Raw genomic sequence first — 13,732 nt, forward strand, 5'->3', positions numbered from 1 at the left:
GTTGTGGGGTCGGCGATCTCTTTTCTGTCGTTTCCATCAAGGTTGAGGTTCAGGGGACCATTGCCTGTTAAACATCGCATCTACAGTGCAGGGCTACTCAAAATTACATTCTCTATTAAAATCAAAGCAAAAGAAATTTGAAAAAGAAAAAGAAAGAAAGAAAGAAAGACAGTGGGGGGGGTGGGGAGGGAAGGGAAGGAGGATAACAAACAAAAATTCAGATTGCACATTGGTCCAGTTCAGTGCCCTAAGGCATCTATGAACCTCCTGCTTAATTGTAGGATCTCTTGCCTAATTTGTACCTAGGCTTTGAGGAAATACCTTGTTTAACTCTTCGGGATACATGCATGCTTGACTCTGGCGCGTCCCGAACAATTGGCAATTCCCACTCAAGCATGCCAGTCGCAGGTTTTATCCGCAATTCAGTCCCAGCTGTGCAATCAGAAGTATATCCGAGTACTTCGGAAGCCAAAGTATTCCAAGCACATGTATCTAATAGTGGAATTAACTTATTAACTTGCAGTTTGCAAAGTTCAGGGCTGAAGCTTAGATATGATTAAGTTACGCGATATCGCAACGAGCCGAGAGCTTGTATTACTTGACCGCGATCAAGGACAAGATCGCAGCTCGATATACAAGGTAATACTTATTCAATCAGCCTTGAGTAGCAAGGCCGGAGTAAATCCCTCATCCCTCATTCTGGTCCGCTTGCGCCAACTCAGACAGCCCAGAGAGTACACCTCCAGGTGCAACATGATCACCTCTTAATTTTACAGCACATGAGCTTCGAGTCATGTCCATATTTTCATGTCAATCATTCACGATCAGAATGATATCCAGCCCGGATGCCACTCAGCACGGCTTCTATCCCTGCATTCTTGTAGTCAGGCTCGGAACCTGCCGAGTCCCGAATCATGCAAATCAAAGAGCGCAAGTGCCAACTGTTCTTTTTGGCTAGCCTATTCCAGTCTGATCGACATACATCTCGTTTCTTCGATGTATAGATTCCAGTTTCCCTTGGCTCTTCTGGTAAATACATACAACGCCGCGGGCGAACATACCAGCACCAGCCTAGGTTCCGACTCCTCTCTCTCCGAAGATCAAATTGAAGCAGAGCCGGTAATTTGTCTATGCGAACATTTCCAAAATCATCTGTCACTTTCTTGTGTGTTTCTTTAACAATTTGTGAAAATAAATCATAATTACTGTATGCAATGCAACGAATCAGACCAACAATTACTCTCTGTACTAAGTCAGTGAATCCTTGGAATCCGGGTGATTTCTCCCCCCTCTCCTCTTAGGTCGATCTACCCTGCCATGGGCATACTGGAATAAGTATCCCCATAAAGCGGGTACTAGAGATTTGTCGCGGGCGGCATATGATGATGTTGCTGCTTAACCAGACAGTCTCAATAGCTGCTTCGAGTGGGTAATAACTCGGGAATTTGCGGATGATGTCTGTCTCAGTTGGAGAAAGTGAGCTGGGAAGGGGGAAACGTGTCTACTTTGTCGAATTATATATATTTCTTTTGTAGACTATGTACTGTTGGAACGGTCTTCTTCGTTATGAAACCAATTCGCTCCTGTGGTATAACGGAATATTACTAGGGGTTATCAATATATATATATATATATATAAGCTACAGAACGATATCTTGAGTTGGGTCTTGTTTACGTAGAAAGGACTCCGACCTTCTACACCCCTCATCCTTGGCAAGGGAGGATCAAATCTAAGACAGGCCTAGGTTCGAACACATATATGTAACTAGTTAAGTAGAACGAGGGCTTATGTAACCTAGGCTGACCGTAACTATTCACGATTAGGTGGCGTAAAGTAAGGGGAAGGAGAAATTAAACAGAAAAATGTTGGGTTGAATTTCATGTATTCTTCGTCTTCTATCTCTTTCTTTTGCTCGAGACCTTTGATTTGCTCAGCTAGAGATTACAAGTGCAAGGGAGGCATTCCGGATTTGGTGTGAGACAGGGGAGAACTTCATATATATAGTTACTCAAGCCCTTGTTTGGGCCAAATTGTCTTTCGTTCTGAGTACTGCCGCTCATTGAAAGGCGTCTACCTTGGAAACGGGTGTATGTTGTTCATCTGGTGTTCGAATACGGGGAGAAGATATGCAGAGTGGTCTAGACCCAAAGTTCTACGAAAGCGATATCTAAATAGAGAAAGGTGCCTGCATTCCAAATTGAGTCTTGTAACCTGGCATTCTGTGCCCGCAGTTCGTCCACTGTTTCCTGTGTCTACCGAACAATAAATTTTGTTTATAGAAGGAGAATGGAAGTGTGTTTCCCGTTCCCCCTTCGGAGGCAACAAAAAGAAAAGCAAAAGAAGGTGAGACAAAATGGAAAAGAAAAAGGTATTTCCGATGCGGGGAATCGAACCCCGAGCTGCTGTGTGAGAGACAGCGATGTTAGCCATTACACCACATCGGATAGCTGTTGAAGAATGGCGTTCTTTTTCTGTTACATAATACAACCCTAAGTGACGTATCAAAACACAAACTGACTGTTTCACTGCATCCCCCATTATTTGAAGCTTTCAAGCAAAAAAGTTTAAACTTAATTAGCCTAACTCGTAATGAAATACACAGCTATTTATTAGGGAAATTTCTTATAGTATGATCGGCTATCCCACAACCACTGTAGCGCTGTGGAGCTCGTCGAGGTACTGGGTGTTAATTGCAGCTCAGAGAGCCGCCGGTAGTCGGGGAATAGCGTGCTACGGCGCCGCAGGTGGCAGGAGCAGAGGACTGGGTTTTCATTGAACGATCTACTACCATGTACAGAGGTTGACCACTGGTTTCTGAAGCTATTGGGGTGCGGTAAGGATTTTACCCTCTTGGACTTTGTTACGGGTAAGCCTTAGGCTTAAGGCCCCGAAGGCAAGTTGCGATACTATATATACCCGCGCCTAGGAAATCAACTCCGATCGAAGTTGATCATAGTGGATCTTCTTACCTAGTAGAAAGATCCTACGTATCGAATTGCTAACCCCAGGAGTAATCCTTTACAGACTTGAGCTATTCACGGATTAATTATCGTATCTCGATCGGACCTTGGATTAGGTCACCCTCTCGGCATCACGGCATCTTGTTACTGAACCTCAGTGGATTCTGACGTGAAGTTTGACTCTCGCTACGCAAGCGCAGCTCCAGCTCGAATACCCAGGCGTAACAATACATTCATATTTGCGTAGTTTTCTTAAGATATTGAATATGAGCAATCAGGCTACTAGAAAGCTTCCGTTTTGCACACTGACTATTCTATAAACTGTAAATCTTCCGATCTAGCTAGGAGTATTCTGAGGAGTCTGAAAGGCAGAGAAAATTAAGCCTTTAATTAGTAACAGTGTTAGTATATGTAGTTAAAATATAAGAGTTACAGATTAAATAGCGTTTCGGCCTGATAACGGTACAGGATATCCTGACCCAGGTACATGGACAATCGGCGACCGATGAGGAACATCAGGCCATACAACGGTTTAGTTCTCAATGGGAACTTTGAATCCTTTAGGCGTAGAGCCTTCAGCTATGAATTAGCGAATCGTTAGTAGTAGTAGAAGGTCAAGAATCCGTCTCCTGTCTGAATAGTATCTACTGTCTGCCTTTGATCCGATCTTCCTCTCTCCTTTGGCCTACGTATCCTTACCTAGTTGACAGGCCTTCTACCCTGAATAGTAGATACCCTTGACAATAAGCTTAGAAAGAAGGCGCTCTTAATTAAATATTTTAAGCTTTATCTCTATAAAATTACTGTAAATATTCGCTAAAGTAAGTTCCTTAGCACGTGTATCTAGATATGAAGGCAGAAAGTCTTCTTTATTGATATAATTATTACTGGTAACTACACGCTTTTTAGAAGCTTTCCGTACGCGCGTTTAAGCGGGCCAAACACACCAATATTAAGTGGTTGAAGAAGCTGTAAAGCATGGACAGGTGTAAAGAGACATATAATCGTATTCTGCTTATAGAACTTATCGAATGCAGCAGTTAGATAGCTGCTATAGCTATCAAGAACAAACAATCGCTTTAGTACCAGTCATATAGCGCTTAGAGTGTCACCATGCCAGCCCGAACCGCTCGTTCTGCCTGACCTCACCGTGTAGTCATGTGATTCCGACTGTTTATCTTTCCGCCTGATCCTGACCCCGTTGTAGCTTCTCAAGCTACATCTTGTCTATCTGCCTGTATATAGCCTGACCAGTAGCCAGCCTGCATATCAGCTCTGTTAGCCTGCCTGCCTGACACTTCCAAGGCTTTTACTGTCCCTGAATCTACTCTTGGCGATCGGCTTCAATGCAATAAATCACGTACAGAAACACGTGCTAATAGTTATAGACTGACCGAATTTTAAGCATCGCTTTCTACACAGTTACTTAATACAGATAAGCAAGAATTTCTAATTCCGTCAGAGTTTCTACGTAGAATAGCCTAAATACTTCTTTAAGTATATTTACAGGATTCCACTGCAGGTCTTGATATTAATTAGCTATATAAATTTGTCAAACGTTGTCCTGAACTATATAAAAGATATATAAAATCAATAACTTATCAGCGTACAAAGCAGGAAGATGTAAAGATCATAATACTCTAGTTTTAAAACTATGCAGGCAGCTATTTAAGAACATAGAATATATAAAGATAATATCAAGCATCTCGATAAGACTGTCTTCACAATGGGAGTTGGGACTCTGCTCTACTTCTAAAATTATTACTGCAGTAGAGCGCAGTGAGCGACCGCGTAGAGATATTTAGGGCAATCGTAAATAGAATATAATTATTGAAACAGTCAGTTTAAACGGCGTATATATACTACCAGTTATTACACTTAAAAAATAAGCTGCTAATAAGCTGCCGGATTTTAAGAACCTAAACTTGCTAAAGACTGGTGGATTGTAACTAGCCAGAATGGCGGGACAATAGATAAAATAGGTCTTCGCTGGCTAAAAGATAACTTGTCAGAGCCTATGGGAGCCTAAGGCAGCAACAACGTGACCTGACGACAACACCAAGGAATCTCTGTAAAGTAGATTTAGACCTTAAGACAATCAATCCCAACACACGTGAGCTACACCAGCTCTATCATATCTTTAAACCATGCTCTATGTCAGGGTGCGGACTCGGGCAGGCAGGCTAACAGAGCTGATACGCAGGCTGGCTACTGGTCAGGCTATATACAGGCAGATAGATAGACAAGACGTAGCTTGAGAGAAGCTACAACGACTACACAGTGGGGTCAGACAGAACGGGCGGTTCGGGTTGGCACCGTGACAGGAAGTGCCTGATTTTGATTTAATTTGATCTTTATTATAGGCTGAAATAGCCATTTAAAATCATGTCTCCTTTGAAAGGGTCATTGTTATGAATAGTAGTGATAAATTGACGCGTTGAATGAAGAAAGTAGTAGATGCAGTGAAAAGTCGCGGTTCGGTGGCTGATTACGTTACTCAGCCACACGAGGCTTTAAAGTGCGAAGTTCTTTATCCGAAGGCTAAGGCCGAATCACTCATGCCGTCACCTGACAACTGTTGAGACTATATCTCATTTAGCACCGTCCTTTCCGAGGTTGGCAAAAGCTTCTCAACTCTTATGCACGGAATCCTATACATCAATACTCCGCCTAAACTCTGCTGTATGCATCTCCCCCCAACCTGTCCGGATATTGGATCATGGGTAAATAGAATTCCCTGGGTTAGCTCAGCATCCTTTTTGACACACCGGTGTACGGCATACTCGAGGTTTTAAAGGATCAAGATCTGTGGCCTCGGCAAGGTTCCGATGTCAGTGGGGTTAAGCACTCTCCCCGGCGTCGGCATAGAGTCCACTTCTGCGAAATCCCGGGTAAATTGGACTCGGGATATTCGCTTAACAAGAGGGCCTCTTTTCTGGATCACGCCCTAGTCCCCGCCAAGCCGGTCTTACCCCTGCGAAATGCCCCATGCGGTGAAGGTGGTGGTTTACCGGGAAAGCCCTCAGCACGGCGGACGGACAAATCAGGGACTCTAGGTTGGAATACCCGAGTCCACTGCATTGTTGGCCGACTACCTAGGTTATCAAGGACTTCGTCTAGCAGCCACCTATGGGGGATGACGTAGAAAAATGTGGACCGGGTAGAGGATCACACGCCGCTTCTGCATTGAGAATATAAGTATGATCGCTGCGGCTGAACGTTTCGTCGCGGCTAAGAGGCAGAGCAGTCTGGGGAAAACGCTTCCCCGGCCGAAGTTTCTGCATGGGGTCAGTCTGCATCGTAATCCTCCACGCATCGCAGGCCCCTGAGTCAACCCCATGGTGCCCCAGTCTGGGGCGGACCATGACGGAACTTGTGGAGATAGCTCGAGTGCAGAATCTATCCACGTCTATTTAGTTTCTAAAATACTCTCTGGGCCCGGATCCAGGTCTCACTCATATTTGTAGAAAGACCGCTTGCTCCTTCTCTATCCCACACCACCCCGTGTCGAAGAATCTTCTCTTTCACGCGCTCCCTCGTCTGATTCTTCGGCACTTGTCCGCCGCAATGGGCATTCTTAATGTTGTTGAGGATCGTCCTACTCCCAAGAATGTCTACAATTGGCGAGTGTACCTGCTCGCAATCATTGCATCATGCGGTTCCAATATGATCGGTTACACTAGTGCTTTCATCGGCACGACCATTACATTGGAATCCTTTAAAGCGGAATTCGGGTTGGACAAAATGTCGGACGCGAGGGTGGATTTGATTAGTGAGAATATTGTCTCGCTTTTCATTGCCGGTGCCTTCTTTGGGGCATTGTTCACGTATCCCGTTGGCCATTTCTTGGGCCGCAAATGGAGTTTGGTGATAGCGTCAGCCATATTTACGCTTGGGGCTGGTCTTCAGCTGGGCGCTAATCAATCCCGCGGACTCGGCATCATGTATGCTGGGCGAGTCTTGAATGGACTCGGTACCGGTGTAGCCTCGAATATTATCCCGATCTATCTTTCGGAACTGGCACCCCCGGCCATTCGCGGGCGACTTGTCGGTCTCTATGAGCTTGGCTGGCAGATCGGTGGTATGGTAGGATTCTGGATTAACGTGAGTGCCACCAGTTCTCCACAGCAAACCTGTCGCAACTTCTTTCACTTTCCACGCTCGTAGACATAGCTAAACTCCAGATTGATTCAGTACGGCGTTGAGAGAAACATGGGCCCTAGTCACGAGCAATGGATGATCCCTTTTGCCATTCAGCTGGTCCCAGCAGGACTGCTTTTTGCGGGTGCCCTATGGACCAAGGAATCTCCTCGCTGGCTCTTCCTCAAGGGCCGTCGACAGGAAGCGATGCGAAACCTCTGTTGGATCCGCCAGTTGGATGAGGCAGATATCTATATTACCGAAGAGGTGGCAGCGATCGATCAAGCTCTTGAAGAGCAGGCAGCTACTGTTGGAATTGGATTCTGGAAACCCTTCCAGTCCATTGGTACACGCCCGATGATCATGTGGCGCCTTTTCCTGGGCTGCATGTTGTTCTTCTGGCAGAACGGGTCGGGGATAAACGCAATTAACTATTACAGTCCGACCATCTTCACAAGTATTGGCGTTTCTCAGGATACAATCGGCTTGACCACAGGTATGTTTGGCGTGGTCAAAGCCGTCATGACATTTGTCTGGCTGTTGTTCCTCGTCGACCAATTGGGACGGCGGAAGCTCCTTCTGATGGGTGCAGTCACGGGCTCGATCTGTATGTGGATCATTGGCGCGTACATCTGCGTCGTCCAGCCCGAGGAACATCCCACCGATAAGCTGAATGGCGGCGGCATTGCAGCCATCTTCTTCTTCTACCTCTGGACGGCAATCTACACGCCCACATGGAACGGCACGCCATGGGTCATTAATTCGGTAAGTCCAAAATAGGACTCCCGATTGACACAGAATGAATTTACTGACAAGGGTGGGATAGGAATTCTTCGATCCCAACATTCGGTCCCTGGCTCAAGCCGCAACTACCGCTAGCAACTGGCTCTTCAACTTCCTCGTTTCGCGATTCACGGAGCAAATGTTCGCGAAGATGCACTACGGGGTGTACTTCTTTTTTGCCTCCCTCTCCTTCCTCGCATTTTTCTTTACCTTCTTCCTCATCCCCGAAACCAGCGGCATTCCGTTGGAGGTTGTGGACCGGCTCTTCGACGTGAAGCCAGTCTGGCGGGCCAACGAGACGGTCAAGGCTCAGATGAAGGAGGAAGAAGAACGGCTCCGATTCGAGATCAAGGAGGGAAACTTTGACAAGAATGAGCAAGAACATGTGGAGGATAGCAACGCCGGGACGCGGCCATAAGATTTATTTTCACGATAGACTTTTTTTATAGACTTGTATATAGAATCTGTGCTGGTGCTTTTCTACAGAGGTTGCTCTTCTTTTCTCTTTTCCTGATGTTTATTATATGTTGGCGATATTGTAGGTAATTCGAACTGTTATCGGTGGAGCTTGGGAGTCTATACGAAACATTGGAGGTCATCTTCATAGGAGAGTTCATCAGACAAGAGAAATTTCAAGGCAATATTTCACAAGGAGCACATGAACAAGATTCCTAGTACTAGTACACACGGGGCACGGCCCTCACCATGGACCAGGACAAGATCTTGTTCTGGAGTGGAACGGATGGAGACTGATATAAAGTGTGGGTCCTCTTGAAGAAGCTTATTTGTTCGCTTTTCCAGGGTACTTCTTGTTTCCTTCCCTGTTGTTGTTGATCAATATCTGTATATATAAAGAGTTATTTATATATAGAGTTTATGATTGTAAGAAGGCCTTCCTCTTCCCTCTTGGGTTCGTTACTGTGAGGGACGGGTACAAATAGTGGTGAATAATGAGGCCCTTGATTTACTCGATTAGGGATGTTTATCGGGGGACCAAGCAGGAGAAGTCTATTATTAAGAAAGAAAGACTAGGTTACGAGGGTTGGGGTTTTCAAATACCATACAAGTACTAAGTAGAGTATCAGCAGGTCTGTCAGGAATGAGGATCCTATTGGTTCCAATGAGGGAAGATCACCATGGAAATCAGCCTCGTTAATTATCACATCGCCAAATTATGGACAAGTCAACTGATCCCGTGGTATTGTACAGTAAGTACTAATGAGGTACCTGGTCCCTTATCACTGACCCATAAGAATACGACTGTGATACATCGAGGGGATGATGGCATGATCGTCAAAATGGAATAACATCCGATTCCCTGGTCATTGAATTTCAATACGGTAACGGTTCTTTTTTTAAAACCTCCGTCTCAATAATTTGTCCACCTGAACAGACAAGTTATTTTAAAGATCGGAAGTTAATTTGTGTCTCCAATAAATTTAACAATGAAAAATCCCTGGTGGTCATTTCTTCTTTTCCTTTTTCTGCGTTTCCTTCTCTTTTCCCCTTCTCCTTCTCCTTCTCCTCCCATTTGACTACTCAGTACCGACTTTTACTACTGAACTTCTTGAAAGAAAATAAAAAAATATATAAAAAAAAACCACTACTTCTCTTCTCTTCTTCACTCCCTCTACTTCTGACTACGCCTGGACGCGACGGATCCACTTTCTTCCACGTTATTTATTTCTTATCACGCTTTTATACCATCGTCATCATCTGGAACGCTGCCTAACGGCCTGATTGACATCGATCTCTTGACTTCTACTTCTTCCCCTCTTTCCTGCGCGACGACTGATAGGTAGACACGCATTTCCCCTCGCCTTTCGCCTTGCTCCGCCATGGACCACGCTGGCTGCTCTTAAAACTCATCGGATCGTCATTCGCTTGCCTGCCAGTCACTATTTGAACCCATCGATCGTGAACCGACATCTCTAATCACTGACTTCCTCCTTCTGTGACTTCCTCTGACCTGCAGTATGTTTCAGCCGCCGTCCATTTTTGCTTCTTTCATTTCACTTCTTTTCTTAATTATCGCGGGTAGATCATTGCTCTAGACGGTTGTATGCTGACACCGAGGTTAAAATCTAGCATCTTTATCCTCACGATTTTTACGAACATCTGAATTATTATTGTTTGGCGTTATATTGGTCCTTCCCCGTTACTCGATGCCGTCCGAGTTGGTCATCCTCCCACCCTCGTCGCCCCTCATGATTTCAGCCATCCCCCCCCCACGTCCAGTCTCCGTCAATTCGCTGGCGAGAGCGTCAGTCTCGTCATCCATCCCATATGCCAAATCTATTCGTAGTACTAGCGCCGAGTTTCAGCTGCCCGATGGCCCCATCGCCCCTCCCACAGTGCCTGGCCAGCTGGCCTGCCAGTCCCCTGTGGATACCGACATGGAAGATGTGGAGATCATTGTGGGTGCACCGCGACCTCTTCGGTCCGAACTCCAGTTCCAAAATCTGCCCGTGGAGATCCACGAAGCCGTGCTGGACTATGTATTCGGCGAACGTGCGGCGGCTTTTACCATCACCGGCCCTGGAAAATCGCCTGGTCGAAGCTGGAATAAATCACTCCGTCATCCGCGACGAAAGGTGTTATCGAACCTGGCATTGATTTCGCCGGTGTGGAGATCGTTAGTGCAAGATCGCATTTATAGACATAGTGAGTTTGATGACGACCTTGTTCTCTTGACCATCTGTCTGACCGTGACCAGTCAAGATTAAAGGTACAGCCGAGGAGCTAGCCGAATCGGCGCGTTGGTTCCGGGCACATCCCCACTTGGCTAGCTATGTCCGTCACGTCGAGATATGGATCCCCGTGTGGGGGAAGCGAGCAATTAAGAATAGCTCGTCCCAGATTCCCGCCCGGAGATACAATGATGAAGACATGGAAGGAGGTGCGGTCCATAATGCCATGGTATGGGACGATTCGGATACCAATCATGGTAACGACTACAAGTACCACTATGCCAGTCACAATGCCACTTTAGAAGAGATCTTTCACCATGTGCAGGCTTGCTTTCCGGAGGCCCGCATTCTGACCCTCGAAGGAGGCCACTGCAAAAAACCGCCGATGGTGCGTCACTTCAGGAGCGATCCATGCGGTTTCTCCGACCAGCGGCTGCCAGTACTGCCGGAGATTCGTTCGTTTGTGATGCGTGGGGCGTGGAACATCATGCGCGACCATAAACATTGGCGCAATCTGTCGGAAGCCTTGCCGGGCGTGAGAGAGTGGCATTGCGCATACGCGAAACCAAAGGTAGAAGGCTATGAAACCATCGCGGAAATCCTACGCCGGCTTTCGCCTTCCATTGTACATCTTAATATTAGCCTGGAAGGATTCTACAGTAAGGATAGCTCGCAGACCAACTGGCTGGGCGATGGAGCCAATCCCCCTCATCTATGTCGCCTACTCGGAGAGGTCATCCCTCGCTTGGAGTCACTTGCGTTTACAGGCAAGGTCTGTGCTTGCCTGTTCCAACCAACACGAAATCCTCTGTCCACGTGGCCGCCCAAGGTTTCGAGATTGAGGTCGCTAGACCTTGTGGTTAAGAATTGCTGCCGCGACAAGCGTACCAGCTCGGGACTACCATTTCTAGACGATTTCTCACGCATCACCAACCTCCACTTTATCCGGGCGTTTGAGCGACTGGTCACCGGCGCTGTCCATAGTCTCAACACCCACCAGGCGCTCAACTACATGCGGGTTCGATTCATTGACCTGGACTCGGCCTGCCCCCCTCTCAACCCATATTTTCAGCTCATTGACGACGAATGCTCCGGTCTCTGGAGCGAGCGCATTCTCGACATGCTCCATGAGGCTCGACCGCAGGCGCATTTTGTCGAGTTGTCCGACGGTATTTATCCACAGTATGGGCCCAACCATCAGATTGTGGGCGCAGTATACCCACGCACGCGACCTCTGAGCATCCACGCGTCCACCTACAAAATCATCGCGGATGTATCCAAATCCTGACCAAATACCCAACCCAAGATCCTGGATCGGGGAGACCTGAAGTTCGTAGCAGTACACCAAAGATTCTGAACCAGTTAGATACCCAAAGTCCCGTGGACTTAGCAGCAGTGGATGGGAATGATAGTCCGACATACTATCGCGTCATCACAGCCATGTAGGAGTATAAATAATTGTGCGTTTTACATATAGTAAGGGAGTAGGAGGTTGAGCGATACAGCCGGAAAAATGGGATGGTGTCTTTGTGGATCTACCGAGAAAACCTTCTCGTAATAAGTTATCTACAATCAGAAGTATCATGACTATTTCATTGACACTGATTCTTTTGAGGTTTCTTTCCGGGGAAAAGGATCTCAGACAATCTCGAGAGTGGACCCTAATCCCCCCAAATCCTCGGACATACATACATACGCTACTAGTATATCCCCGAGATATTGCAAGAATGTCAGGATTATGCCCCCGACCTCCTTTCTCCATCCCTTCCACCAAATCCACCGACATGATACAACCCCCACGGGGAGGGAAGCCTCTACGATAGGTACCTTGTTATGTACAACTACCTGGTTAGGTAAGTACGTACTGTATGTATGTATGTATATGTATATCTACATATGTATGTGAGTTGGGTGTGATGCCATGATCCATACGTCCAGCGGACCAGCGTGATGGTCTCCTTCTGCATGGTATACTTCCGGATCCAGAAGCCATTAGTTCAGAAACCCAGTTCAGGCTCCAGAACCGGTATTTGGTGCTTTTCACGAGTCTAAGGCCTGAAACTTCGTATTGTTCGGTCTACGTCTCTCAGGTAAGGAAGCTCTGGTACGATGAAGCCGAAGGTTTTGATATGAAAACTTACAAGCAGTGTGGCGCGTCTAATGCTAGTAGCGCAGGCATCACAAGGCAGGATATTTTATGAAGTCCTTCATGTATAACAATTTTGTAGAGCTGCTGGCTTGAAGACAGCCTCCCTATCGCGGAGCACCGGTACTGAAGCAAAACTAATGCTAATATTGCGAGGCCTGCTCGTTCATATATTTTAGTGCTGGATGCTAATGTACAGTAACTGGAACAGAAAAAGCATTGAGTACTCCCAGGCTTAGTATAACTTGTAAAACCCTGGGTACAAAGAGACCACCGGCGAAACAAGTTATGAAGTGCTATGTCCGGCGAGTGGGCACGGTCGTTTTTATAATATATCATCAGGAATAAATAGTCAACTGTTGCTATCATACGCCGCAGCCCTTGGTGGCCATTAGTTGTAAGACCTTACTATTACCGAACAGTTTGCTTGTTCCTAGGATTGTCCAGGCTTATAGGATGGGCAGAGCCTGCTCCCGAGAGCTTAGAATACTCCCCCCAGACATAGGATTAAAGCGGAGCGAATCTTCAGAGCTTAACACACCCCGCCATATCTATAGAGAAGTAGGTATGGTAGAACGCGTAGGTTCTTGCATTCCCAGGGAAATAGAACGAATATTGGGCCCACTTTGTGCTCTTCACTATTCGTTTATTTTCAAGAGCAACAAGCTGGCTTTATTATTATAAAGTGGTAACTATATATACCAGAGACGGAATAAGGAGACAACGGCCTCTTTACTAAGAAGGAAAGCTAGCAAGCTGATGTTTTCTATTTACCGCCTATCTTGAGAATCCCATCTTAAGGTTTGTAGTGAAATTCGTATCATCTATAAACTAGACTGTCTTAGTAACTAGCCAGATCGGCAAATGTAAAAGTCTCTATATCCAGAAAAGAGGTAATTGTGGGACAAGTTTAACCTTGATGACCTCTTGTAGTTCATAGGTGATGCCAAATATATCAACAACTACATCCAATGAGCTGCTTGCCAACCTGAATATACTCTGATTGGCGACA

The 13,732-nt window shown here is 46.2% G+C and overlaps 2 protein-coding genes and 1 non-coding gene across 3 annotated transcripts; 2 read left to right on the plus strand and 1 right to left on the minus strand.

Moving 5' to 3' along the window:
• Positions 1-2,373: 2,373 nt before the first annotated feature.
• BDW43DRAFT_t54 lies at positions 2,374-2,445 on the minus strand. The gene has a single exon. It is a non-coding gene; the product is annotated as a tRNA-Glu (tRNA).
• Positions 2,446-6,528: 4,083 nt separating this feature from the next.
• Positions 6,529-8,302, plus strand: BDW43DRAFT_298123 (sugar porter family MFS transporter; the record flags this gene model as incomplete). Its single annotated transcript, XM_032044514.1, has 3 exons — positions 6,529-7,065; positions 7,156-7,866; positions 7,928-8,302. The coding sequence occupies 3 exons, from the start codon at positions 6,529-6,531 to the stop codon at positions 8,300-8,302; spliced, it is 1,623 nt and encodes a 540-aa protein (XP_031903351.1).
• Positions 8,303-9,776: 1,474 nt separating this feature from the next.
• Positions 9,777-11,934, plus strand: BDW43DRAFT_240203 (uncharacterized protein). Its single transcript, XM_032039663.1, has 3 exons — positions 9,777-9,858; positions 9,973-10,548; positions 10,601-11,934. Exons 2-3 carry the CDS (start codon positions 10,050-10,052, stop codon positions 11,860-11,862), a joined length of 1,761 nt encoding a protein of 586 aa, XP_031903352.1. The 5' UTR covers positions 9,777-9,858; positions 9,973-10,049; the 3' UTR covers positions 11,863-11,934.
• Positions 11,935-13,732: the final 1,798 nt, after the last annotated feature.

The sequence above is a fragment of the Aspergillus alliaceus genome, assembly GCF_009176365.1.
Source record: "Aspergillus alliaceus strain CBS 536.65 unplaced genomic scaffold BDW43scaffold_8, whole genome shotgun sequence".
In the NCBI taxonomy this organism is placed as follows: domain Eukaryota; kingdom Fungi; phylum Ascomycota; class Eurotiomycetes; order Eurotiales; family Aspergillaceae; genus Aspergillus; species Aspergillus alliaceus.

What these genes read in the sequence shown, in the direction of transcription:
- BDW43DRAFT_240203 (XM_032039663.1), top strand. Translation starts at nt 10,050, where the DNA reads ATGCCGTCCGAGTTGGTCATCCTCCCACCCTCGTCGCCCCTCATGATT. An exon ending in AGATCGCATTTATAGACATA is followed by an intron (nt 10,549 to 10,600) that starts GTGAGTTTGATG and finishes GACCGTGACCAG; the next exon opens with TCAAGATTAAAGGTACAGCC.